Source organism: Corticium candelabrum, chromosome 5 (genome assembly GCF_963422355.1).
Source record: "Corticium candelabrum chromosome 5, ooCorCand1.1, whole genome shotgun sequence".
Lineage (NCBI taxonomy): Eukaryota > Metazoa > Porifera > Homoscleromorpha > Homosclerophorida > Plakinidae > Corticium > Corticium candelabrum.
The window spans coordinates 7714052-7739903 of record NC_085089.1 but is presented as its reverse complement, the minus strand read 5'-3'; the positions used below and the strand labels follow the sequence as shown (position 1 = coordinate 7739903).

Genomic DNA, 25852 nt, shown 5'->3' with positions numbered 1-25852 from the left:
CCGCCTACTAGGAACTACTGAAGACAACTAGGTAGTCGATCAAACGTGTTCATATAAGCGAGTCAGTTGTGTTTTATATTTATGATATTGTGCACTCACTCACACAATTTAGGAATACATGTATATGCTGCAATTTATGCATGTGAGATCGATATGTACTAGACATGCAGAACTACTCGGGTGTGATAGAAAATATACTATCGTTACCATAGTTCATAAAGATGTGTCGTGCTATTGCTGCTATAGTATCTGACAGCATTTTCGTCTCCTGTGCTCTTGATTCTGATGTCTAGATCTATCTGATATTAAACTGGGAATGGCAGTGGTGGCAATGGGTGTAATCATGCCACGATATTGTGTGTCATTACTTTTTGACAAACCAGTTTGCTCCTGATGTTTGCTTGTTAGACTGTCCTTGGTCGCCTCAGCTGTGGGTGACTTCCCTTGCTTTTCAAATTCTTTACAAGTGTCAGACGTAGCTTTCACTGCACTGGCAGATGATGGCACAGCCACTTCACTATCTGTCTCTCTTTTCCCTTTATTCAATCCTCTTCTACTTTTCTCAACTTCAGTGACTGAATTGATAGTAGTCGGAGTTTTGTCAAGTGCAAACTCTAATTGACACTCGCCATCTTTCTTAAGTATAGTTGTGTCTGCTTGTAGCTCAGAGGGCAGTCTCACCATCAGAGCATCATGCACGTCAGGTGATCTTGCTCTTTCTAGAAGTGTCTGCAGTAGTTCCAATATTTGGAGACCATCGACTGTATCAGGTAAACCAGCATTGTTGTGTTTCCGTACATTTCTGATTTCATGAATGTCTTGTGCTAGTTGTCTAATGTCAGATCTGGTTTGCTGCTGTTCAGCTTGATTTAGCTCTAACTTCTGTGATAAACTTGTGAGAACAGTTTGCATGCTTTCTATCTGACCTGGAAGTTTGCGATGAGAATGACTCTCTAAGCCTTGCAAAATCTCTGCATCCCGCTGAGCTTGGGCAACCATATTTATTTGTTGCCGAAAGCTCCCGATGGTTTTTTGGATTTCACCAATGTGAAGAGCAATGTTCTCAGTCTTATCCAAACACCTCCTGTCTGCTACCTGTACATCATTATGAATCTGACTGCATTTGTCATGTAGCTCTGACAATTGGCTAAGAGTGACCGACATGTCCTCTTCAACAGCATCGACTCGCCGGCTCAGTTCACTGGCAGTGTCCAGCAATTCAGTGAAAACGCCAGGTTGGACAGTGTCAAACAATTGCTCATCTGGAAGCAACAACTACATTACTTAGCTTACTACTGTACATTTCAATTACACAAATAGTCTTGCGTACCACAAACTTTAGAATGCAAGGTTGAAACGCAGTGTGATGGGTTCTCCCCCACTTCACTAGAGGTCAGTGAATGAACTTGATCAATTGATTGACTGGATAGATGTGAGTCTGGCAATTGGAAAGAACTAGGCATGCCATTGTCCTGTACAACACAGGTTCATACATCAGTTGCTGCAAGTAGAGTGAAGTCAATTTGAATCAATTCAACAGTAACCTTTGTTTGAACATTCTCCACAGCTTGGCGGGCCTTATCCCGACACGTGGAAAGAAATTCATCTAACACTTTAAGGCTCGCTCTGTGTTTCATTTTCTTAAGTGAGTTGTACATAAGTTTGAGCTGCATGTTTCTGCCTTCACGTCTTTCCCAACAATGCAGCACTCCTCCGCAACGGTCCTCATACATCTGCGCAATATCATTCTGAGTAGATGCATCCAAATTCAAGTTATCAGCCAATCCTCGCCAACCACCTATGCATGAATCAGACATCTGAATGATGACGTGTTTGTGTAATAATCAAGCACACTACTTCGTTCTTCCCCAGTATTCAACGCACTAGACAGGCACTCCGACACAGAAAGAGGCAGATCAGCAACTGTAATGACTATAACAAACAAACAAACTGTTATAACACGTCAAATGTTAGTAAATAGGACGAACACGAATTCACCGTGTTTGTTGTCAGATTGTGACTCAGTACACTCAAGTGTTGCACAACTTTGACTTCCGGACTAAGTACATTTTCCCTTAGTTATTACCATGTGCACTGACATTAATTCAAGAAACTGCACCTCTTGTTGTTGTTGTTGTTGTTGTTGTTCTTGTTCTTGTTGTTGTTTCCACAATTCTGAGTTAGGCAGCTGTGACTTATCCAGTGGTACTAGACTATCTCTAGTAACGTTTAGAGGAACTGAACTGCTATTAAGCTTTGAAACATCTAGAAGGCAAAGCTGCAAACGTAGACCAGCCATTCCCCTCATTTTAACCGATTCCAATTGTTCTTGAAGAAAGTGCCTCAAGTCAAGACAGCATCTCTTCAAGTCAGTGGAAGCAGTTGAAGTGTCAATTGTAAACAGGGTGGTGATTATGTAGCGTCGATTGGAATAGTACAGCTCCAGATTAAGGCCATCTGGAGTGTGGAAAACACAACGGTTGCGTTTCAGCTCTGGTCTTTTAGGAAAGTGTTCTAGACAATGACCAGTCAAACGGAGAAACAGCGGCTCCAACAACAGCCCACCATCATCAGCCATAAAAACTAGAGGTGGGGGAAAGTTGGATGATGCAAATTTAAATGCAGGAGGCCCTGAAAACTCTGCAGTGGTCAAAAACGGAGCAAAATATCCCTGCAATATTGACTTGGTTCCTACAAAGCTTGTAAAAGGAAAGAGGAAACCAAAGTGCCTGAGAATCTGTATCATGTCAGAAAAATCATCAACGGACACCTCCGACAGATAAAGAAGAAATTGAACAAATGGAACAGTGAGGAGACCACGAAGTCTGGCTAAATCCCAGTGATGCTGAAGATGAGAGGCCACATCCTTGCCTATAACAAATGTTGTCATAACATTAACAAGCCACGGCGGATTGATAAAGACAATATCCTGTAGCTCCTTCCATTCAGGATAGTATAAGACCGATCCAAAACTTCTGAGGTATCGCAATACTGATTCGACTTCATGAGAGTTGGGCATGCAACAGAGGCTCTTGGCAAGAAGTCTGGCTGCTGATAAACTGCACCGTCCCTTGTGTAACTGCTTTCGAAGAGCCTTGAGAACTTTTTCATAGCAATGCCATCTCATTGGTTGTTCTCGTACTCTTTCTGACCAAAATGTACGAATCATGGCAACAATTCTTTCCCGAAGCTCAATCGCTACAGTGTCTTCCACTTCTCTCCCTGCCTTTGTAATATCGACACAGAAAAACATGCTTGCTTTGTGACGGTTGGTGTCTTTCAGGTGACGCAAACTTGCAACTTGTTTATTTGGTTTAATCACATTTTCGTGACAACTCACTTCTTTGACAACTTTGTTAACAATTCTGTCGTAATTGTCTATCTTCAGTTGTACATCAGCCTCTCCAGTATGAGTACCAACAATTGCCATAGGAGGATAGGCGACTTCCTCACCTGTTCCCATACCATCAACTGCTTCTTCGTTTTCCCCAGCAATAGACAATTGTATTGCTCTGCCAGCAAGAGAAAGAGCATCGTAACTGTTGTCTGCATTACTCAACTTTGACTGTTTGCCAACAAGCTGACTGAGCTTAAAGACTAGCATGTATAGCGAAGTTGGATAGTCGACTGACTGACCGAGAAGAGCAAGATGAATAGCAAAAAACGAATCAATTGTTGCGTGTTGAATGAAGTTGATTGCTGCTTCAGTAGCATTGCATTCAGACTCTTGTTTGGACTTCATAGATTCCATGGTGTCAAGCTTGTCTACAACCGTTGCGAGGTCGTTGGTTAGTTGGCAACAGTCACACAACAATCGCATATCGATACCTTCCGACAAGAGACACTGTACATCACTGTCAACAAAGTTTTGTTGGGATGTGTTGACAGACTCCTGTAAAGCACTTCTGCGTTCGCGTGATTTTAATATTTCATTCTTCACCTTCAAGAAACAGCGACCTATTGCACCATCCAGATGCTCATCATTTGTTGCCACTTGCATGCTAGCACCCCTACAAAAACCAACGTGAACTTTTTTTTCAACTTTCGTCATGTCCTTCTCAAACGCTGATTTGAGCAGTGACAAAATGAGATTAGTTCTTTCCCTCTCTCCGGATCCCACAACGTGAACCAAAGCGCGGCATAACGGTGCACGACCTCTTAACATGGCTTCTTGAAAAATTTCTGATGCGAACGGTCCCAAACGCGCAATTGGGTCTGAAACAAAATGTTCACGCAACTCGATGTAATAGATAGTTGGAACGCACAGCAGATTCTCTAAGCTAGGTGTACCAACCTTTTTGTTTTCGTTGTAGTTCGGCTTCCAACTTATTTTTTACTTGAATTCGATTACAAGTCTTCAAAAGTTCCGCCGTGGTGGCCATCGAGCCTCGTCTGTTAGCCCACGTTTGGAGAATGTACCTCGCCTTCTTTTCATCGCTTCTTAGTGCTTGTAGTCGACTATTACCTAACTCAAACTCGCTCAAACCGAGCTCGGAACCCAGATGCCTCCACCTCGAACCGACCACGTGCGCCACGGTGTCCATCATGTCAGCAGGTACTTGCCGCTGCAGCGTGGGACTATTAGATCCTATATACACACAAACAAACAAACAAACAAACAACCCAGTTAATGGTACTTCTGTGACTACGATTCAGTTCGTATTTCCTAACTCGAATCCGGTTCGTTGACTACTACAGAGTACATCAATAGCCTGCGTCCATATTCTTGTTTCAAACTTTCATCCATAATTTGAGACAATCGTTTTTGTCCTGTCGCTTGCAGTGCCCCACAAAATTTACGAATCGTTCCGTTGGAAGGTCGTTTTCGACTCAGCTTCGTCAGCAAAGCTTCAGCTTTATCTCTAGCGCTTTTGCATTCTAGAATTTCTTTATGATCCTCTTGAGTCAAAAGCGTTCGGCCGGCACTGTCCTCTCGCAACTCCCGCAACAGCGAAGAATTGACAATCAGTAGCTCAACAATCTGCGTTCCAGTAGATTCAGTACACCTTTTCCATTCGCACATTGTTAGACTACAGATTATTGCAAGCACCGTACACTCGTTACCACACAAACTACTGCTACTAAACCGAGTGACAAGTTCACGTGCAAAAACAACAGACTCGGACCGCCCTTTCCGGATGAACCCACGAACGCACGTGACTGTGAACAGTCCACTGTCATCAATTAGCTAATGCATAGGGTTAGTGGTATATACCAACCATCTATCTATGGTCTACATACACACCACATCTTACTTATATCTTTTGATTAGCTGTAAACCAAAAATTCTGTTAAGTTGTTGTGCTCCAAATGACTAAATCAACAACAATCCTTACACAACTCAATAGCAGTTTCGTCTATATATATAATAACAGATCAATCAATCTGTCGAATAATTAGTAACCTTCATAGAAGAAAGTACAAAACGTAGTCTGAAGACGTAGCGCTTGTTGAATAGAGAGCAATACACAATAATGGAACTAGAGTAGATGAATATTGATGGTTGGGTGACACCAAGTTTTGTATGTGTTTGAACGTGTACGCAGCAGCCACCCATTATATTTCGGATATTCGTCATGTAGTAGCTTGAGAGAAAGGTAACGCCATAAGTGCGTCTCCATGGGAGTTCCATATTCTAAACGTTGTGCTGCAGAACTCACGTACTACATCAACATTTCCATAAAAAGGAGATTTAAATTTTCTATACAAACGTGTTTGCACTAACCTGTGGTTAATTTGGGTTTAACGTTAGGATACGCTGTGACCGAACGTTGATCTATGTTGCATCCACTAATAGTGAAGTCTGCCATCTTGAAACGAATCTACAATTTCTTGAAAGTTCATGGCAAAATTCACCAGCGCACGTAAATATGGAAACCGACCTCAATGTATGCATTTAGCCCCACACAAAAGGCATCTACAGCAGAAGAGATCTGGTCAGGTGGCTGGTCACCAAAGTATACAGTAGCATTCATCGACATTTCTAAAGACTTTGATGGGAATTTGTTTCCTAGCCAATAGGAATAAGAGTGAAGTCAAATGATTAGATGGTAGAGACCTACCGATGTTCCATATCATTGCTTTCTTGTCTGTTGAAGGAGTGACAATGGCTGATGTTGGGGAGACATCAGCATTAATGATGGGACCTCTAAACACAAAACATCACTTCCATACACTCAATTAAACTAAATTAGATTTCTCTACCTGTTGAAAAATGGTATGTGTACTTCGCAGTATTCAAACTGATTTTTTACTTTGTCGCTCAGTTTCAGTTGAATCAATAACTTCACTACCCGTTCTCCCTGCACGCAAATGTATATAAATAATCATGTATATCCTTCAAATTGATCAATCTATCACACAACCTTCATTTGATAGAAACCTCGGATAGGCAAATGTGGAACTGAGGATGCCATATATTGACATAATACAAAACTCTCCAACGGCGGAGAAAACTTCAGCTTACGACTCTTCAATGCTGCTGAGTTAGAAGCTGCAGCAGCAGCAAGAGACTCACTCAATGATTGGGCCAGCAGTGGAGGTTCTTCAGTGTCACCAGACTGGACACAAGGATGAACAACAATATGATCAAGTGGAGATCCCTCATCTGGAACAGTGATAATAACAGACACATCGGGTAAACCCTCAAGCTCAGCCTAACCCAAATCTGATATTGTCACCAATTAACAAGCGAGAAACACAACAATTGAAGTACCTTGCACATGATGGTACCTGCAATTTCCCACACATCTGGTGTAGTCTTGTTGTCATACTGTACGGCCCAAATCTGTTCTTTGATTAAAAAGTGTAGCTTCGGACTTCCCTTGTACAAGAATGGCTTCCATGCTGGTTGCTACAACTCAATAACATCACTTGCTTGATCCAACAACATCCAACAGTGCACTCACCTTTTGTTTTAAAGTCCAAGGTGGCAGTTTTGTCTGAAGAACCGATTTGATTGTGTGGGGATTGCTGTCAATTGGACTTCCAAACGGTGCAGCAATGTTTAGATAATTATACAAGTCTCTCAATTTTACAGAAGTCTATCACAGAACAAACCCACAATTGTTTCCACAAGAAAACAAAAGCAAGTGAGTCTCACTGTGCCAAGAACTGCTGCCTGGGGACCAAGAAATTCTGCCAACTGCTCTAGCAAATCAAATCCAACTGAAACGCCAGGTCTATATATTACAAACATAAAATCCTCTGAAATGTATTGTTAATGAAACTTAGTTGAGCTTACAATTCAACTAAGGATGGTCTCTTGTTTGAACTACTAGATTCTAAGAGGGGCAAGCAGCAGAAAAGAAGACCGTACTGAAAATAAATAACATACTGTGCTTTCAGTCACACATAAAAGACAGTAATAACAAATCAACCTTTTCCAAGACCACAAGTGGCCACTGCTTTCCGTTAAAAAGCTCATAAACTGGCTTTCTCACCGACTTGTCACATGTGTCCCGCTCTTCAACAAACTGCATCTATTATGTGAAGCGTTTTTGAGCAACAAGCAAGGACATACAACTGATACATACAACAGACGATGTGGGCAAGCTGGTAGAGAGGAAGGCAGCTGACAAAAAGTAGATATTTAATATATATATATATATATATATATATATATATATATATATATATAACTGGAGGCATTCAATCGTTAAAATATTTATTTGCATCGTAATCTGAATAACAAAAATTAACAAACAAAATTAATGGATAAATAAAGGATAGCGAGATGCTGCTTTTGCCAACCAGTGGTGTCATCGCTGGAACTCCAAATTAGGAAGACCAGCTGCTGGGGTTTAACGTTTATTAGTTAAAGGACACACCTAATCGAGATAAATATTTTGAGGACAAGGCCCCCCAGGCTCCTATCCAGCGACACCACTGTGCCAACTATGTAAGTAACTACCATGTTTAGCATCACAGAAAGAAGAAAGCCCAACAGAACAAAGAAACGTGCAGGCAAACCAAACGCTACACAATGCATGGGTTTGATTGACAGAGACAGTTGAGACAGCCGACCGACCGACCCGACAGACCGATGGACCGACCGACAGTGTACATTGCAGTCCCGGATGCTCTATCATCACGACCGACGGACCGACCGGTCGACCGACAGGTTGGTTGTCTTCATATTATGCTTGCCTCATCTCCATGATAAGTCTCCCCGCACTCCATAAGAATGGCGTCTAACCACTCTGGGTCGGACGGTAATGGATGGTAGGCAGTGCTCGTCTTTGCTCGACGTTCCACCGTTGGATATCGCCTTGTCATCATGTACACGATTAAAATATTCATTTGCAATCTGTAATGTTTAATACCTCGAAAACAGTACTTCTCGGTCACCATTTAGATTTACAACCCAAACAGCACGAATACTCATCGCATCACGGTCACGGAAGGGCCCGGATATAAATGGACATCACGAGTGTACAGAACACCACTAGGGAATGTCAGTACATAAAATAATAATATACAACTAAATCATACTGAAAACAGCAAGCTAATTATTTTATAAGACTATGAGGCCAACGTCTTTGCTATAAAGTCTACAAAAGTGTCAGTTTGCTTGACATGAGCTCAAGCTCCAACTCTAGACAGCTGATTCCTCCGAATACAATCCAGCAACAGACAGAACTCTCATCCACCTGTGTATAAATAAAATATGAATTACCAAGAGCATACCAGAATAAATACAAATATCTTAGTAAGTCAATTAGCCATGCACCATGCAATTAAGATCATCCATCTTCGTGTAAACAAATTAAGATCATCAATCTTTGTGTAAACAGTTTTTCCATTCAAAATTTGCTGTTTTACAGTAATCCAATACAAAATATAACACATGATCACAATCTGTGGTTCATGGTATACCATTGGATTAGTCCCTAAATCATCAATGTGCAGTAGATGCACGCACGCATGGTGGATAACCATATGCATGCTAACCCTACCATCTTAATTGATAATTTATTAACCTGTCAATGTCATATTGACTGTCGGTTTGGAAAAGGCAAGTCAAGCCATTATCTAGTGTCAACTTGAACACATGACCCCTTGCAATACCGTCATCCTAGAACGTACAGAGAGCATGCATGGTCATCAATGCAATAGCTGACGTTTTAACTGTATGTACATATACTTGATCTGGTCGAGAAACAGAGCAACCAGAAAGAAATTGGAAGCCAACAGCAATGTCATCCTATATAATGCATAAAACAAATGGAACAAGGCAACCAATTGAATAAAATGGCAAATTACGTACTTCATGATTTTGGTACACATACATTCGAAGATTTGCAACAACAAACCAGCGTCTATGCCAACGATCACAACTTGCTGATTTTTGTCCGAGATAGCCACTGATCTGACAGAATGACTCCAGCACCAACTAAAATAAACAGCTTGATTGAGCACGGAAATTAATTACACACAGCTAATTATGCATGATCTCGTACTTCAGTATCCGGCAAAGGTAGTTCATTAATCCCATCTGTAAACACATCGTCATCAACTTTAGCAATTGCAGCTGCATAAATCAACCATTCCAACAAAAGTTTAACATATGATCACAAAACGTGCAACCAACGATCATTGCTACCCCTCCGTTTCTTGTTTTGCATCATTGATGATCTTTTTGCAAAAGTTTCTACAGTCCACCCTTCAGTAAACTGCTTGATTGTGGTATCAAGTGCCTGCATGAACATTTATGAACACCGTCTCTTACCAAACAAATATTCATACAAAATAATAAACATGAATAGTATACCGTCATCCACGTCATTTTCTCCTCTTGCGACCTGCAGTGTTCATTTTGCATTACACAACTAAGGTAACTTCAAAAAGTCTTACTTTGCTTGATAACGATGCACTTGCGTCCCTATGACTGCAAATGTATTTGGCAAGGCTTCTGTCTTTACGTCTTGAACCTTCGGATTTTAAGTTAACTAGCAATAGTAAACAATTGACATGACCATCTGACTGACCTTGAGCCCTTTCACTTCCAACTGCTCAAGAATTTTGTATAGTCCTAGCCTTGATATCTTTGTGACAAGCCAAATGTCTGAAAACTTAAAATGCATACAATCTACTGTACTTCAACAGACAATAATCACAAATTAAAAAGTCACACCAGAAAAATGATACAAGGCTTCAAATGTTTCCCGTTGACACAATAAACTGGACCCTTTGCAACAAATGCCTAATTGACACGACAAGTTCAAATTTCGATCCTCAAGTGCATGCACTAATTGACATGACTCACTCTTCCCGGCTTAACAATACTACTGTTGCCTATTAGCCTTTGCTGTATCTTAATGACCTTCTGAAAATTGTCCTGAAGACCAAACCAGTATTACTCAATGTTATGCAAAGATGGATAACTGACTACAAGACATTCAACTACTGCAGTTACCAATTTCTTGCATAACTCATCCATATGTGTGGCAGCTTCAGAAACGGCCTGCAATGCTTCTACGATACATAATTAAAATATGTACGATGCATATAAATTCAAGACTGTCATAAACAATGGTACTGCACTTTTAGTATCTTTGACGTCAGGAGAGTCAATAGGCAAACTTCGCAAGTAGTCTACAAGAAAGACATGCATCAACGTGTGGCAATAGTAACAAAGATAACAGAATTACTAGTCAGCAAGAGCTTGTAGCGAGGGACTCTTTGAATTGGTGTCAACATGAAGCTTGTTATGGGCATAGCCTTACTGGCAGGACTTGACTAGAGATTAGACAAATTAAGAATACGATATACTATTACTGTAATTCAAACACAAAATCAACCTCAACACGTTCAATGATATCCGCCAGTTCACGGCAAGTCTGTCTCCACTTGGCAAGAGTAACTTGCGAAGCCTCAAATTCACTGCTATATACCGAATACATCTAAAGTAATTTGGTAGACAACGAGAAGCTAGAGTTAATAAAGCGTCTGCAAATAGAATAGATCATAGACACTTTACCTTAAAGTAAGGCGCTCGGTCAGCTAGAATGTCTCCTATTCTAGGATTCTCATCCCTATACACAATAGCAACATAACTGCAAAGCAACTTACATTGAGGCATATACATCCACTGTACCAATTGCTTATTCTTTTTTGAAGATCAAACTGCATCTCCTGGTGTAGTTTATAGATCTCACCAAGGTTAGAGAAGATCGTCCGCATCACTTTATCAGGAATGAGTTGTTTGAAAGTATTGATTGCACCACGAAAAGCCTGAAATGATAAGACATAATGCGGTATTTTAGAATCGCCAACAAACTACTAAACACAACACCATATTTCAAGTTTATGATATAACATGATTCGACCATAGCTCAATGCAAATTCAATTACACAAAAAAACTTGTTAATACAAAGTAATCATACTGATACATACATCATAATGCAAACCTTCTCAACAAGATGTAGTCCTTTCACGTAAGTTATTTCTGATGTCAACACTTCTCGTGCTATGCAATAGTGTTTCGGTCTTTCTGTGGTATCCTATATGCAGCACACAACGCTCACAACTCACACGTGCACTCGTCTGCTCTCCTGTGACTCACCTCGTCTTCTGAAGTAGACGAGTTGGATAAACGGAAAAAAGATGTTTGCAGTCTCATGTTGTCAGCTGATGTAAAAGCTACTGTTTCACTGGGTGGCCTCTCAGCACTAGATAATGGTTTCGTTGCACCTATCAATGGTAAAAATGTATTACTAATTTATCTGATGTTATAAATGTAGGGCAATTCCTTAATACCAAGCATATGCTTGATAACGTCAATATTGGTGAGAATACCCTTACGCTATACATTGACACAAGTGTCCACATGACAGGTTATCATGTTTTTTTTTTATCGTGTTAATTAATTTAAAATTAAATGGCTGTACATACGACTTACCACCCACTATTTCTCTCTGCTTTGTAGTCGATTTATTACTGCTTTCAATTGTCTTATTCCTTTTTGTTTTCCTTCTAAAAAAAAAGTCAGCTTCATCTTCATCGCCTCCATTGTCACCAATCAATCCATTGTCGAGATTTATGGCTTCATCGTCACTGTTCTCATCATCATGGTCATAGTCATCTAACCAGAAATCTTCCAACCACCCAGCAATTAAAGTTCTCTGTTAAAAATAAGAGTTTGTAAATGACTCAGTGCTAAACAACAAAATGCCTAAACATCTACTATTTACTATTATTGACCCTATGTACACACACCTGCACACACACACACACACACACACACACACACACACACACACACACACACCTGCACACACACACACACACACACACACACACACACACACACACCTGCACACACACACACACACACACACACACACCTGCACACACACACACACACACACACACACACACACACACACACACACACACACACACACACACACACACACACACACACACACACGCGCGCGCACAGAGGACGAAGTCTCGGGAAGCTTACCTTAGCTAATTCAAATGAAGATGCTTCATTCTCGTCATCGGAAGCCTCCCATTCCGTTACATTCCATTTTTCCTGCCTAGACACATGCACGAACGTGTAACTCACACTGATCAAGTGATATAGCACCTAGACATTAGCGGTCAGAGGTGAGAAGCAAGTGAATTCTTCTTACTCGTTCCTCTCTGTCACTTGAACGTTCCCATGTTGGTCCATATCTGCAAGCTAGCAAGGAACGGACCGGAGTGACGGTTAGAACGACTTTCCAATGTATCAAAAGTATTCAGTAGTTGGTGGTCACGGTCACGAGCTTCGCACTTCAAAAAGGGTGGAGCTCTAACACCCACGTATTGGTATTGTGAGATCACACCCTCACCTAACAAGCCTAATTACACCAGTCACTCCCAACGCAACACTCGGCATTGGCTTGAACATTAAAATTTGTTCTGTCACTTTCTATCAAAGTTCACTGTCCGTGTCCAGCAACTACGCTAATTAGTTGTGTATTGTGACAGTAAAATCTCCTGCTAATGACTTGGATTCATCCCTTGTCCTAACACGTGGTCTCCATTGTTGCTACTCCTTCAAACAAAACGTTTTGTCAATTGCCACGCAATTGTTCTTTCCAATGCTAGAAATCAGAACTATAGTTTTCAAAACTTTGGCTTGAATGTCACCATCTGCAACTCTTCGGCATCTGCAACTCTTCGGACACACCAAGTTTTTACTTCTTGTGTAAAAACAAGTGTGAGTAGTGACAAATAAGACTAAATAGCAGAAAGTTAGTGAATATATTGCATGTCATGCAGTTAACAGCTATAGCCAGCCATAACAGTTCCACATGTATGTAGATGGCCAAGATTCTGAGCACCGCATTTGCAACATCAGACCCCCCATAGCTATACTTCAGAGTGTAGTCTCTTCTGTAGGCTAAAAAGCCAAGAGTGCCAAATACAATCCTAGTTGCTGCCAATATACTGATACTGTACATATACATACAGTTAACCACACAATTTTCAGCCACAAAAACAAAGCCAACGTTGCCCCCAGCCTTTCAATTTCAATCTACTCTTTAGGGTGTACTTTCTTACACCTTCTAATTGTAAGCTGTTGACTCAGACTATGTCTAAAAGTACTCACGTGCACGTTCAATATAAGAAAATCTCATCTTTAACTCTCAAAGCAGTGATTGAGTTAATTAACTACATATTTATTTGAATGAGTTGATGAAATTTGAGACATCGGCTTACCACTATTGCCAGCAGAGCATTAGTACACTCATATATAGAAGTCTTAGTTCAATGTATTTGCAAGATGTAGCTATAGTAAGACACTGCATATAAAAGCAAACTGACTTCCATAGCTACAAACTTCATAACAACCAGTGCAATTCTCAGTTACCTCCACTTTGCCCTACCATCAGGTATTGCCAGCCACAAAGGTTTCAAGCAATACTATCATCATGAGCAACTAAAGGTATCAATTAACAATTAAGACATGTAGCAATTCCTGGTTTCTGCGGGGCAACAAAAACCAGTAAAGTCTGCATAAACTTATGTAGGTGAGTAGAAGAGTTAGATTTCACTAAACTTGACAAGACCATCTTTCAGAAACTTGATGTACATACCGTTGATTGGGTCTTCACTATACAAACAATTAGTTTATTAAACCCCAGAAATCCCGACACACCAAAAAGTATGCAATTAGTTACATGATCTCTTCTATAGGATTTGTTTGAGTGCCAGCATCGAGAAGATCGTTAGCATTGATGTTGTTCAATACTTGACCATCAGGGCTCATCACGAGAGACTGAACTGGAAACCTACAACAACCACGTCAAAATACACAAACAAACTCCTACTAAAGTAATAAATGAAATATCATTGTTTCCACATTGTTAGTTACTATGTCATCATCACAGAACAGACATACTTGTATGCATCCAGAGAAGCCTGAGCAAGCTTGGCTACTTCGTCATCTGTTGAGTTCTTAGCTAGTTCCTGTAACAAATACCACACACCATTCATAGTACATTAAGTATAAGCACAAACAAAGTCTCACTTCAAGATCAACAACAAGAGACCAACTACTGACAAAGCTGTTGGCAAGAAGATTAATAATGGGCGGAGACTCCAGGGCCCCTTCCCGGAGTGTCCGCCCTGAACCTGTAAAACATGACGAATTCAATTCAATTAAAATGCAGCTTTAAGATCAAGCAGAGTGTATCAAGACTGTCTACAAAGTCTATAAACTATACTATGAGCATGCAATTGCTGTAACTCGTAAATCTGCAATACAGTTATTCTTCTAACTATAAGAGTTTAGATAAGAGTTTAGATAAGAGTTTAGCTACCATAAGTTGCCAATAAAAGCAGCGACTTAATCTGTACGCGATGCAAGGGTGTCATGTGGTCTCAAAAGTGAGGGGATCATCATTAAAGTTGAACATATGACGTCACAGAGAACGCGTAACATGTCAAAACTAAGATGTTTTAAGACTTCTTGATTCTCAAACAACCGAAGATTAAATACAATTATAATTTTAGCAAACCAAGGCCTCAAAAAGTGGAGCTAGTGCCTACCCTAGCCCATAGTACAAGACACTCTTGCATGATGCAACCTACATGTAACCAAGTCCCATAGACTGATAGTGGTAATCTTATTTATCTAAAGACATAAAAATCTCAATTAAGACAGACAGATGCACAAGAATGAATAACCAAACTATACATATCAAACATTAAGAGCCAGTGCATCTATTTATGAGCGGCTTATACAAAAAGATTCTTGAACAAAAACGTAACTTTTGTTTGAAGGCGACTTTTATTGGCCACTTGATGGAAATTAATTACAAATAAAGAGTATTGATTATAATTATATTATTTATACAAATAAAACAGCCAAAAATTGTGTACAGTACTCAGTGCATTGCATACCTCAGCAAGACTGATCATCCAGTGCACCCCAAAGTAAAATTTGGTGCACTGGTTTGTTCTCAGCCTTAGCCTTGCTGAAAGCGTCTTTAAAAGGCATGTATGGAATCTAAAAGAGAATCAATTGCCTAAGATTACTAACAATAGAGTGATCAGATACGTACTCTTTTGAATGGATAAAAGTGCAGCTCTAGCCGCTGCTGTGCTTCTTCAACTGATATGACGTTCTCCCAAGTTATGCCTTCATCATTCATGCCTTCTGTTGGATTTGCTTCGAGTGACTGCAAGTGTGATGGCTCAGATGAAAATAGCGATAACTCGGGCATGAAACCTACGTATTCAATAGTAATACATGTACATGAAAGACTTCAAACTCTCAGTTGAACGTAGATACATACCGATGTCTACTTCATTGTTGCTTTGAAAACTTGCTTCCTGATCATGGGGTGCTTTCTCAGACATTTCTCCAGGACCTATCTGCCACTCCATATCTAAACAAGTACAAACCACACAATAATTAAATTAAACAGAAGTAATGTTGCAATGAATAAATCTACCAATTATTGTATAAACTTGCAACAAATGTGCTCTGTTAAAATTCACGTTGACAGAAACCAACCCTTTTTAATATAAGTCTCGAATATATATGTACCAAGTACCTGTTAAGCTACTTTTAATCTGCTATTTTATTAATTACTGTAATAGTAGCATACTTATCTGGTTAACTGCCAATTATTGTGAACACAGCACCTGCACAAACTTACTTGTATGTATTACAAAATAGTCTATTAATTAACTAATTGCGAATAAAACCACAACATACCAACATTCAAAGACTTGTTCGTTGGCAGATACAAGCTGAAGTGCCTTAGATGAGATGCGTCCCTCTTTATTATCAATCGTCCAGAAAGTTGTGCAGGAGTAAACCAATATGGAAACAGTGGTGGCTCATTCATTTGAAATTCCACATGACACCGAAACACAATATCTAAGTATTCTTCGTTTTCTGCCCGAACAGTAGCTATAGAGCCCTGAGGTGGAAACCTCATGTGCACAAATGGACGCGGATGAAGCTGAGCCAGGAGACGATAGAGAAGAACTTCTTTGCCTTCTGGTGAAGGTGGAAAATATCGCGTGCTGGTCAAAAGTTCATAAAAGAACGTGTTCTTTCCAATAACTGAATAAACCTGACCAACATCTACATTTCTATCAGGCATAAATGATCGAAAATTGTGAACACTGTAGAGCTGAGATGGTACTACTACAGTTTTCCAATTCCGAAGTCCAGTCATTGTAAGATCACTGCCTGTTGAATAAATCCAAGCATCTTTAGCTTTCTTCATTGATTCAAGATGAAACGGTTGCATCTTTGCAGTAATATTAACAACTTCAACATCTGGGTCCAAGTCATCTTCAAAACTAAATGTTGCCTGCAATGCAGAAAGCATCTTTGTAAGTACTCCAATTAGCATATATGGCTAAAATTACTGGAAGAGTATATGAAAGAGAAGCTGCCTCATTGGCATTCATAGAATAGTCTGAATGGTGCCCCTCCTGTATATAAGGAAACAATGATTTCAAAAGTGACTGCAAGTAAATCGATCAAAAGGCTTCAATAAACTGCACACTACACACTAAAGTCTCATTGGACCAATCAGAAAACAAATTATTGCAACAGGACATCTAATTTTACTACAAAATGTATTTGACTCCAAATATTCTTGAAACACTGCCAGGTTTACTAGCTCTATTCTCAAATCATTCACCACAGACTAAAGCAAACGCATCACAAGTATGTCTACAAGCAGGGGTGGCGGAGCAACTTGCAAGTTGGAAGTGGGGCATGAAAGGATCTCGAAGTACATGGACTATGGGGTTTTCATTGCTTGACTGCCGTACTGTTTGCTTACAAAATCAAGATTGTGCTCAAAGTGGAAGAGCCCAGCTCCACCATCACTGTCTACAAGTATGCTCTTTGTTTAATCTTACCATAAGCAAAACAAACAATTGAAGTATACTGCCTTTTAATAAGTCACATCTTCCAGGTCAATCCTACGTTGCTTACCCGTTCTGCATCAGATATTTAATTAATACACCATTTATTGGACACTCCAAAATTCTTTTACCTTACCTTAACCTAAACAAGTGAGTTGGTTTATGGCTTGCTGCATCATAATGTTAGTTAATTAATTAAAGTCTTCTAAAGAGATTGCACACTACTGCACTACAATAAAAATAAAATCTGTCCAATAAATAAAAAGGATGCAAATTTGTCAATACCTATGAAGTTGATGCTAGTGGCCACTGTAAACAGTAAACCTTGTTTTGCATAAAAACTAATGGAAGACAACTTGTTCATAATCCGTGGCTAATCAAATGCGTAGGCGTAATTTTGCCACTTCCGCTACGCAATATATTACGTACATCACACGTTTCACACTACAACGACTCACAAACAATAGACAGTGAGCAACCTACATTTGCATCCAACTTGGTAACAAGAAACTGAAATTCTAGTTTGTCAATAAAGCCATCCCTGTTTATGTCGTATGCATAGAACATCATCTCGCCCTGTCCCGGAAGTTCAACATCAGGAGAGTACACCAGGCACCATCCACGACGCTGAATGATATAAGCAGCAGCCACAATCAACACAGTAGGTAGAAACACTTGTTTGAGCAAGCTGCGAAAAAACTTGCAACGAGGAGCTGGAGGCGTCGTCGGCGTGTCCTCGTTTCTTCTACCATCTGCATTGGGTGGCGATTCAGATTCTTTCTCTCCACTCATTCTGGAAAATGCGTCATTATAGACAAATCGCCAGTAACGCAATCATCTGGAAGCTTCTGCAAGAATAGCCCGGATAACTGACCGAAGAAACTATTTAGTTACCCGTATGTCTTGGACAACTTTCCTCATCCGGGTAAGTTGAAAGTTTCAACCTTATATCCCGGATTATACACGTGGGCCTCTTCTGTAATGGGACTGTGTAAATGTCCGAAGAAGAAAGTCACCAGTCTGTTTTGCTTTGAGCATAACGTCAACGTATGTGAACACTGTATGGTTTCCAGTCACTTCAGAGTGCGCCAATTTCCCAGGATTGAATTCATTTTGCATCATCAGTCACTTGCTCTCTGTTCTAGTGTATCGTACGTTCTTATCTACAGTGGCTTCAAGACAGTGACTTCAGCACGCTGTGTGGACTCTGTAACAAGTCGTTGAAGGAGGGTGACGTCTTAAGATTCGTGTGCTACGGTGTGCAAGCCATACACATATCCCGGATGATGACATTACTATTACGCCATATTATAGATATATTTCACATTAACTGCTTGGATCGTTACGCAAGGTCATTGCCTTTAAACACAGCACCGGCTGGATACACCTGTCCCACTTGCAAGGCAGGAACAAATTCATATGACAAATTTGTGTCAATTAATTAAATTATTTTATACAAAATTTAAGTGTGATCGAGGATTAGTTGAGCCAATCGTTGCTCTTATTAGAGTGGTATCTTTCCTGCGGAAAATCTGGTTTCCCCGGTTGCCGATGTTGTTCGAAGACAGTTGGCCGAGTTGCCATGGGCTCGAGCAGGATTGGGACTGTCCTTGGTGAGTCATCCTCTTTGTGATTAAATATCAATTAATCTTGATGTCGTCTGACGTGTGCATTCAACACAGCAGAGGTGTACAGTAGTAATGGCATTATACTTGCTGTTGGTGTGTTGCAGTTGTCGGGTCAGTTGATGCCCAAGGGTAGTTTCAACACGGAGACGAGTCGCCCAGATTCTGGTAAGTTAATTTGGAAGACATCACTTTATCAAGACTGCATACGACATTACATTGCCACCTGCCTCTGACTGTACATCTTGCAACATGTATGACACCTCGTTTGATAGGTTTGCAAATAGTTAATTAAATAGATTGCATCTACTCAAGCATTTGCTTTTTTGGACTTCATGATTAATGTGTGGTATGGCGTCTAATAAAGTGCGCGAGAAAAAATATAATCTGAACTGAATTGTCTACAGGTGGTTGTTTACTACTTGTGGTCATCGGTCGTGTCCTTAATCTTGCCTGTTTAGATACTGGATCTCGAGATGAAGGCATTGTCGTTGACACTTCTACCAGAACTGTTGAAGATGCAGCACGGGAGTTGGAAATAGCAATGGAACGAGCAACGGCACAAAGAAAAAATGTTTGGTCAACACCAGCACTCGACGACACAGATGGTGGTGGGTCGTACAGTGTAGAGGCTCGGAATGTACATAGAGATGGCGTCATGGCGCCACCTTTGACTGACGGCACCGTCGACCACAACAGAGCAACAGTCGTACAGATGGATCACGATGAATACAAATACAGACGACGTTCACCACTTGAACTCTTGTCCAGATGGTTTGGGTGTGTCACTAATTCCATCGATTGTTGCATCAGTAATGTAATGGTGTGTATTACTTGTTGCAGCCTTCGATGGGGCAAGAAGAATTCTACCACGCCTCGTTCTAAGTATAGACGTCGCTTTGTCATCGCTCTACTGCTTGTCTTGGCAGCCATCACGTTTGTTGTTGTATTGAGTTACTTTAGCCAATCAACTTCTGAGGACGATCTTGCTTTTCTGGACCCAATGAATAATCCTAATATTCGAGTAGTTCACTAACACAATTCATCTATTAATTAATATATGTTTTATGTTTCTTATGACTAACGACATCGGAAGAGATGTGTGACTGCAAAATTTCGTTTGTGGTGTCAGGTGATCGGTATACACATGAGCATAGCCTGACACACAAACCAGCCCCACACATCAATATCTTTCCCTGTCAAGCAATGAATTGTGTAAGGATGATTGAACATGTGACATGGCATGCCACCAAAGATTTGTTGATATGACGCTAACAGAAGGGAAAATATACAAAGTCATGTTTTACTGACCAGGCAATATCAAGAACACACCGGTCACAATCTGCTTGTCTACAAACAAATAGTATCTGCACTTTGACGTGCCTTACAGGCTCGATGCACCCACATATTTGCATTCAAATTTAGAGCATCAGGAAACTGACATACATGATCAGTCAAATAGCTAACACACTTGGATATCAGGGCAACCTACAATCACTATCGGGAGGTCACAATATTTCTGTTTGATCTCTGTTTGCTGGCCCATTGTCAGCAATGAGTACGTGTCGTGGACACTCAGAACCTCTTACGATGACGTTGTAGCAGGTAGTCTCTATTTTACGCAAACTTTCAGCCATAACGTTCATCTTCTTGCCTATCTCAGACGAGGCAGTCTTGTCAAGTGTAGAGAAGGCACTGTATAATCCTCTCACAAAATCACAAATGTGTGCTAAATCCCTTGTCTTTCCACTGCCAACTGAGTTAATGCACAACCTCATACATTCACCCGTCAAGTCTGCAATACCCAGAACATAGTCTAGAGGGTCTACAAAGAGCCTGATAGGTGACGACTCTACAGTGTGAGGAATTTTTTCAGGAGGAGATTTTTCTCCATCGTCTTTCTCGAACACTTGCCTTTCACACTGAGTTGTTGCTACAACCTCATCGTACGTCACTAAACGTCCATACCGACAATAGAAACTAAAACCCAAAGCCTCCACGTATTCTTGGATGCCCATTCTGTAGGCTCGCCTATATCGATGTCCAGCATCCGGGCTATCGTCGTCACGCAATTCCATCGCGATATGTTGCACGAGTTTCCGCACATCACCAAATTTTTCATCAGCTTCTGCCAGAATTTTGTCTTTGTCTTCCACTCCAACCACCCGATGCAAGAGAAAAATTATTTTTTTGCTCTGCGACGTGACGTCACGGCTCGTCTTTACCAGACGTTCATGACGGTCGTGTTTCTCGTCCAGTTCTAATTGATAGGCTTTAAATGCGGAAAGTAACTCAGATTCTTCTTTGTCTGCTGCTTCGTCGACGTTGAGTTTCCTTTTCTTCTGTTTCTTTTTCTCAGGTTTCCCGTCGCTTCTGTGTGATGAATGATCGGCCATTAATGATTAGGCGCCGTAGAAGTCTTTCGATTTCTTGCCTTTCAAATTCAGCACACGTACATAGTGTTGTGAGTTTCCATTATCCCGGATGTCACATGCAAGTCATGTTTTCACGTTTTAGTATAATAAAAATTTACATTAAATGTTATTGTTATTAATCAATAAATAATGGCGACTGCACCGGTTGTCGTAGCCATGCAACGCAGTTGTTTCGTCACTTAATTTCGCAATACGAAATTAACGTGCAACGCGCGTTAGCAAAATGTACCAGCTAGCTTTACGCATGCGTGTTACGCTTCGCAAGTCCACGAGACGAAATCCCTCTCTAGTTCAACTTTGGCTTACAACAGTCAATTAGTTGTGATACTTCTACTGATCATTAGTCTTTCAGCTGCTTCATAGGCTGGTATAGCAATGTCTTGGAGATTCTGCGCGCTAGACGGAGATCTAAACGTCGAGATCCCAGAAGGCCAAACGACCGTTGGACGCGGCTCTCTGTTACAAGTGAGACATGCAGCATTTTGCAAAAACGCATAATTGCATTAGAGGCTTGCCACCAGTGTAGCAGAGAGGATCTATCTGTAGCAGATTGCATGTCAAATCTACACTGTAGTCTGTTGCTCTAGCGAAATGTCAAGTTGTTTATTGCAATCATATTGCAATTGTCGTGCGTTGACTCTTTGGACGGTTTCGTGTGCTTTTTGATTTCTCTGCTGGACACGAACGCTGCAACGTTTGACTTCGTGTCTGTGTGTGTGTGTGTGCAGATAGCTGACAAGCACGTGTCGAGATCTCACGCAATTGTGCAACTCAAGGACGGAAAATGCAGTATCTTACCTGTACATTCATCCGTTTCTCTACTCGTCGTCTCTCCTGTTGATTTTCTGTTCGATTTCTCGTTGACAGACGCACACAAACCCGAGCTTTCACAAGCTACGAGACTCGGAGACCTTCGCCCCTTTACAGCAAGACGTCTGGCAGGAGCTCAACGACGGCGACGCGATTGGCCTTGCACCGTCTCACCACCGATTCCGATTAGAGAAATGCGACGCGAGCGGAGAGAAGCAGCCGACGGTGGCAGCAGACGCGGACACAAGCGAGACGAATGAGCAGCAGAAAGAAAGTGAGAAACAGACGGATGAAACGAACGCTAATGCGGAGACGAGAGAAGAAGCAGCAGCAGCAGCAGCAGATGAGGATTGTAATCCTGCCAAGAAAGCGAGAGTTGAGGTAGAAAAGATTGCGTCAGAAGAAGGGCTAGTACCCGTCCTCTCGTCAACGGCAGGGCTGGCAGCCAGTGGTCAGGAGCAGAACGAAAACGACGGAGACGATGAAGAGGAAGAAGCAGAAGCAAAGCCTCGAGCACCGTGTCAGTATGGCGCTAGCTGCTACAGGTGAGTGAATATTGTCATCCTTCCATGTACATAGACTTTGTGTTGGTGTTAAGTTAGTACTAATGTTATGGTTACTTACTTACTTACTTACTTAATTAATCACGTGACTGTTTTAGGAAAAATCCTATTCATTTCAAGGAGTTCAGTCATCCCGGTGACCCTGACTATATTACTCCAATAGTGCCTGCACAACCACTCAAGCCACAAGCACAACAGAGACCGAGGCAGCAACCGAAGACGGAGTCTGGTCGACCGATGAGAAAGGCTGCAGCTAGACGAGGCAAGAACAGGACTCTATTGTAAAACCGATTTATGTGACTGTCGGTGTTTAGTGAAAGCAAACGTATTGGCAGGAGACAGCGACGAAGACGAGGAGTCGTTCGACGAGAATGACACGTTTAATGACGATTCGGAGTTTATTGAGAGCAGCGAGAGTGAAGAAGAGGAGGAGGTCCGAGGACGCGACTCGGACGACGAATGGATGCCTGATGACGAGGAGGAGGATGACGACGTGAAGGATCTTGTCATAGAATCCGATGAATACGTTCCCGGTGGTCGTCGATCCCGTCAAAGGGCGAGGCGATATTAAACTATAGATATAATATTAACAAAGCTCATGTATGTTTTGTCTGTTGCTTGGACTGTCGACAGTCGACTGACTTTGATACAGGACAGATTACACTAGAGTGACACTGCTATGCTGGACGCATTGCTGTAACTACCTCATAGATATCCACTGTCAGCTCGCAGTACAATGTTTCTGGTATAGCAAACCGAGAGTCAAGAATCAGTGTTTCTTGTAGCCTGACAATTGCAACACGTCCTGTTAGAGATACGACATGAAAGATATGATTATTTTTGTTGTGTACCTTTGTCTAGAAGGCCTTGGCGAGCCTTGATGAATGCTAAGATGTCGGCATCTGCTCTGCTGTCTCCGGTTAGCTGTACGCTACTGGGTTGCTGATGCATCACCCTATCACATATAATCACATATTGATAAATAAATTTATTACCACTTGTATACATGAGTTTATGAAAGATGATTGGTTATTGTAAGTTTGACACAAGATGATATTATCTGTCTATCATCAGTTCGTTGATCGACTGATGACCATGTTAGGCTGTGGCCATGTGTAATGTTTTGCTCCTCACTGTTTGGTCCCAGTCTGCGTTCAGTATGTTTGTAATATCTGATTCTGATGTACCATCTGACCAACCTGTAGTTTTATATATATTTGTGTAATTTTCACAGTGTGTGATCATTAAATTTGATAGATGGTATTTACCAATGTCATTTACAGTCTTTCTTGTGGTGTGTGTGTGTGTGTGTGTGTGTGTGTGTGTGTGTGTGTGTGTGTGTGTGTGTGTGTGTGTGTGTGTGTGTGTGTGTGTGTGTGTGTGTGTGTGTGTGTTGTCATGTATACATGCTTTTTTGGACAAACTATGAACGTAGTTCTTCATCTTACTTTTGCTGTGATCTCGTCTCCAGTCGATGATGTCTGGATGGTGCATAGCCTGAATCCTCATTGCTGCTCATTGTTGGTTCACTTTGGCTACCACTGACTGTTGTGTTTGTAACAAACGAATGAAACATCTCCGGTTGATGTTCGAGTTGTCTGCTTCTGTCTGACTGATTCGTCATGGATGTACTTGATAAGACCGAGTCTTGGGAAAGTCTAAGAATGTCTGTTCTCGACGATCTCCCACTATTACCTAATGCAGCTAATTTGTGTCTTCTCTGATGACTAGAGCCTGGCCTTGATCCAGATGTTGATCGAGTTGAGTCTCGCTCGTGTTCCTGCTCTCTTGGCAGCTTCGCTCTGCTGCCAGGCCGGGACGAAGAAACGGACGAAGGAGTGACAGGAGGAGTTCTCCATGCCTGCTTTGCCAGTGATGGTGGCTGTGCAATTGAAAACGAGAATGGCATGAAATGAAACCAAGTGAAATCTGGTGATGGTTGTAACCTGATTTAGAGCACCCTGTTCTGCCCACCATATCTCAAAGTCCTTCTGCATCTTGACTTTGGCTTTCTCGAGCAAATGCTGCAAGTGTTCGATCTCTGTCTTCAAGTGACGCAGGTCACCCACCATTTGCTTAAAACTGTTTGACAGTAATGCATGATGAACTAAATGTGACTGAGAAATGTTCATACAAACCGTGATTTCTCGTGTTCGAGACGACCACGCAGTTCCTCTTCTTTAGGATCAACCACAGGATCCCCATTCGTTTCAGATAAACCTTGAAATCCACACTTAACACACAATTCACACATCTGTCCAATTTGTCTCTATTTTCCAGTCTGTCTGTCTGTCTGTCTGTCTATATACACGTATTGAATAAATCAATGCTATTACAGGCTATTGGCAATTGCCCCCAAAGGGCGGCACACTACAATGTAAAGTTACTTAACTAGCAACGAATAGCTGTCACAATGAATGTCTTTGACTTTGCCAGTCTTGTCAGTTGCCTGCTTATAATGCTGTCTGTGTCTGTCTGTCTGTCTGTCTGCCTGGTTGTCTTTGTCAACACTTACCATGCACAGCTTGGCTCACTCGCACTTGTTCAATCTGAGCTTTCAATGAATCTACATCGATAAAAACACATCAGGTTTGTGGGAACAGAACCTTCAATTTCATAAACTCGAGTCTCACTGATACTTCCTCTTGCTTTGTTCACTTGCTCTCCCAACAATTTCGCGTCAGAGTACCTACAAGAGCCTAAGTATTACTACTACTTAGCTGTTGTATATTGCATTAAAGCACACCTCTGTTTCAATGTCTGTTTGTTATCATCTATGCTGGCATTATGAGAATAATCTCGTTTGAATGTATCAAAAGCTTCCTGTCTGGCCTTTGAAAGATCTAAACAGTAAGTTTTCCATTAATCCACAAACGCATACACAAGCACAGGTTGCCGGTGTTTTATCATTCTTTTGAGAAATCTACTGTTCAAGTTGGTTGCTTTAATAATCATACTGAAACTCATCGGCACACAAGCAATGAAGTATAGTGATGTGCTCTTCTGGTAGACTACGTGTATAGA

General features: G+C 41.1%; 8 protein-coding genes across 11 annotated transcripts in view; 2 read left to right on the top strand and 6 right to left on the bottom strand.

The window, feature by feature from the left end:
- Window positions 1–61: 61 nt before the first annotated feature.
- Window positions 62–5029, bottom strand: LOC134179686 (uncharacterized). The gene is made up of 8 exons (XM_062646620.1): window positions 4672–5029; window positions 4295–4588; window positions 2120–4215; window positions 1999–2059; window positions 1858–1932; window positions 1545–1798; window positions 1331–1472; window positions 62–1262 (listed from the first exon to the last, which is right to left on the bottom strand). Exons 1-8 carry the CDS (start codon window positions 5021–5023, stop codon window positions 241–243), a joined length of 4296 nt encoding a protein of 1431 aa, XP_062502604.1. The 5' UTR covers window positions 5024–5029; the 3' UTR covers window positions 62–240.
- Window positions 5030–5277: 248 nt separating this feature from the next.
- Window positions 5278–8407, bottom strand: LOC134179956 (AP-5 complex subunit mu-1-like). Of its 3 annotated transcripts, XM_062647001.1 has the most exons (13): window positions 8325–8407; window positions 8149–8269; window positions 7380–7481; window positions 7244–7317; window positions 7103–7181; window positions 6909–7043; window positions 6716–6853; window positions 6366–6656; window positions 6205–6302; window positions 6063–6148; window positions 5883–6010; window positions 5726–5822; window positions 5278–5663 (listed from the first exon to the last, which is right to left on the bottom strand). In XM_062647001.1, the coding sequence occupies exons 1-13, from the start codon at window positions 8384–8386 to the stop codon at window positions 5575–5577; spliced, it is 1500 nt and encodes a 499-aa protein (XP_062502985.1). In that variant the 5' UTR covers window positions 8387–8407; the 3' UTR covers window positions 5278–5574. The 3 variants fall into 3 exon arrangements, with proteins under 3 accessions (XP_062502985.1, XP_062502983.1, XP_062502986.1); XM_062646999.1 differs by having other exon boundaries at window positions 8149–8389; XM_062647002.1 differs by lacking the exon at window positions 8149–8269 and having other exon boundaries at window positions 8325–8374.
- A 46-nt stretch (window positions 8408–8453) lies between these two features.
- On the bottom strand, window positions 8454–12788 carry LOC134180117 (FYVE, RhoGEF and PH domain-containing protein 2-like). Its single transcript, XM_062647203.1, has 22 exons — window positions 12643–12788; window positions 12471–12546; window positions 11904–12126; window positions 11568–11695; window positions 11413–11505; window positions 11099–11235; window positions 10982–11036; window positions 10803–10904; window positions 10653–10740; window positions 10546–10596; window positions 10418–10476; window positions 10268–10339; window positions 10136–10204; window positions 9990–10073; window positions 9856–9932; window positions 9773–9803; window positions 9605–9698; window positions 9462–9532; window positions 9269–9394; window positions 9146–9205; window positions 8982–9076; window positions 8454–8651 (listed from the first exon to the last, which is right to left on the bottom strand). The coding sequence occupies exons 1-22, from the start codon at window positions 12681–12683 to the stop codon at window positions 8597–8599; spliced, it is 1887 nt and encodes a 628-aa protein (XP_062503187.1). The 5' UTR covers window positions 12684–12788; the 3' UTR covers window positions 8454–8596.
- Window positions 12789–13752: 964 nt separating this feature from the next.
- On the bottom strand, window positions 13753–18271 carry LOC134180155 (selenoprotein N-like). The gene is made up of 9 exons (XM_062647247.1): window positions 17879–18271; window positions 16224–16830; window positions 15799–15891; window positions 15565–15731; window positions 15404–15509; window positions 14529–14632; window positions 14400–14467; window positions 14179–14289; window positions 13753–14111 (listed from the first exon to the last, which is right to left on the bottom strand). Exons 1-9 carry the CDS (start codon window positions 18185–18187, stop codon window positions 14042–14044), a joined length of 1635 nt encoding a protein of 544 aa, XP_062503231.1. The 5' UTR covers window positions 18188–18271; the 3' UTR covers window positions 13753–14041.
- A 76-nt stretch (window positions 18272–18347) lies between these two features.
- On the top strand, window positions 18348–20250 carry LOC134180631 (zinc finger protein-like 1 homolog). 2 transcript variants are annotated; one of them, XM_062647823.1, is made up of 7 exons: window positions 18348–18478; window positions 18541–18652; window positions 18710–18798; window positions 18904–19008; window positions 19128–19188; window positions 19482–19800; window positions 19864–20248. In XM_062647823.1, exons 1-7 carry the CDS (start codon window positions 18377–18379, stop codon window positions 20054–20056), a joined length of 981 nt encoding a protein of 326 aa, XP_062503807.1. In that variant the 5' UTR covers window positions 18348–18376; the 3' UTR covers window positions 20057–20248. The 2 variants fall into 2 exon arrangements, with proteins under 2 accessions (XP_062503807.1, XP_062503806.1); XM_062647822.1 differs by having other exon boundaries at window positions 18541–18798; window positions 19864–20250.
- Window positions 20251–20297: 47 nt separating this feature from the next.
- Window positions 20298–21599, bottom strand: LOC134180632 (translin-associated protein X-like). Its single transcript, XM_062647824.1, has one exon. It carries the CDS (start codon window positions 21414–21416, stop codon window positions 20529–20531), a length of 888 nt encoding a protein of 295 aa, XP_062503808.1. The 5' UTR covers window positions 21417–21599; the 3' UTR covers window positions 20298–20528.
- Window positions 21600–21651: 52 nt separating this feature from the next.
- LOC134180630 (aprataxin and PNK-like factor) lies at window positions 21652–23595 on the top strand. The gene is made up of 5 exons (XM_062647820.1): window positions 21652–21920; window positions 22184–22255; window positions 22323–22810; window positions 22927–23090; window positions 23143–23595. Exons 1-5 carry the CDS (start codon window positions 21831–21833, stop codon window positions 23397–23399), a joined length of 1071 nt encoding a protein of 356 aa, XP_062503804.1. The 5' UTR covers window positions 21652–21830; the 3' UTR covers window positions 23400–23595.
- Window positions 23434–25852, bottom strand: part of LOC134180629 (kinesin-like protein KIF6) — a 9590-nt gene continuing 7171 nt past the window's right edge. The window contains exons 17-24 of the mRNA XM_062647819.1: window positions 25575–25671; window positions 25462–25517; window positions 25344–25394; window positions 24967–25048; window positions 24775–24910; window positions 24277–24710; window positions 23680–23783; window positions 23434–23614 (exon numbers count right to left, since the gene is read on the bottom strand). Of these exons, the coding sequence (XP_062503803.1) occupies window positions 23598–23614; window positions 23680–23783; window positions 24277–24710; window positions 24775–24910; window positions 24967–25048; window positions 25344–25394; window positions 25462–25517; window positions 25575–25671 (977 nt within the window). The 3' untranslated portion in view covers window positions 23434–23597. The remainder of the gene's footprint in view (window positions 23615–23679; window positions 23784–24276; window positions 24711–24774; window positions 24911–24966; window positions 25049–25343; window positions 25395–25461; window positions 25518–25574; window positions 25672–25852) is intronic.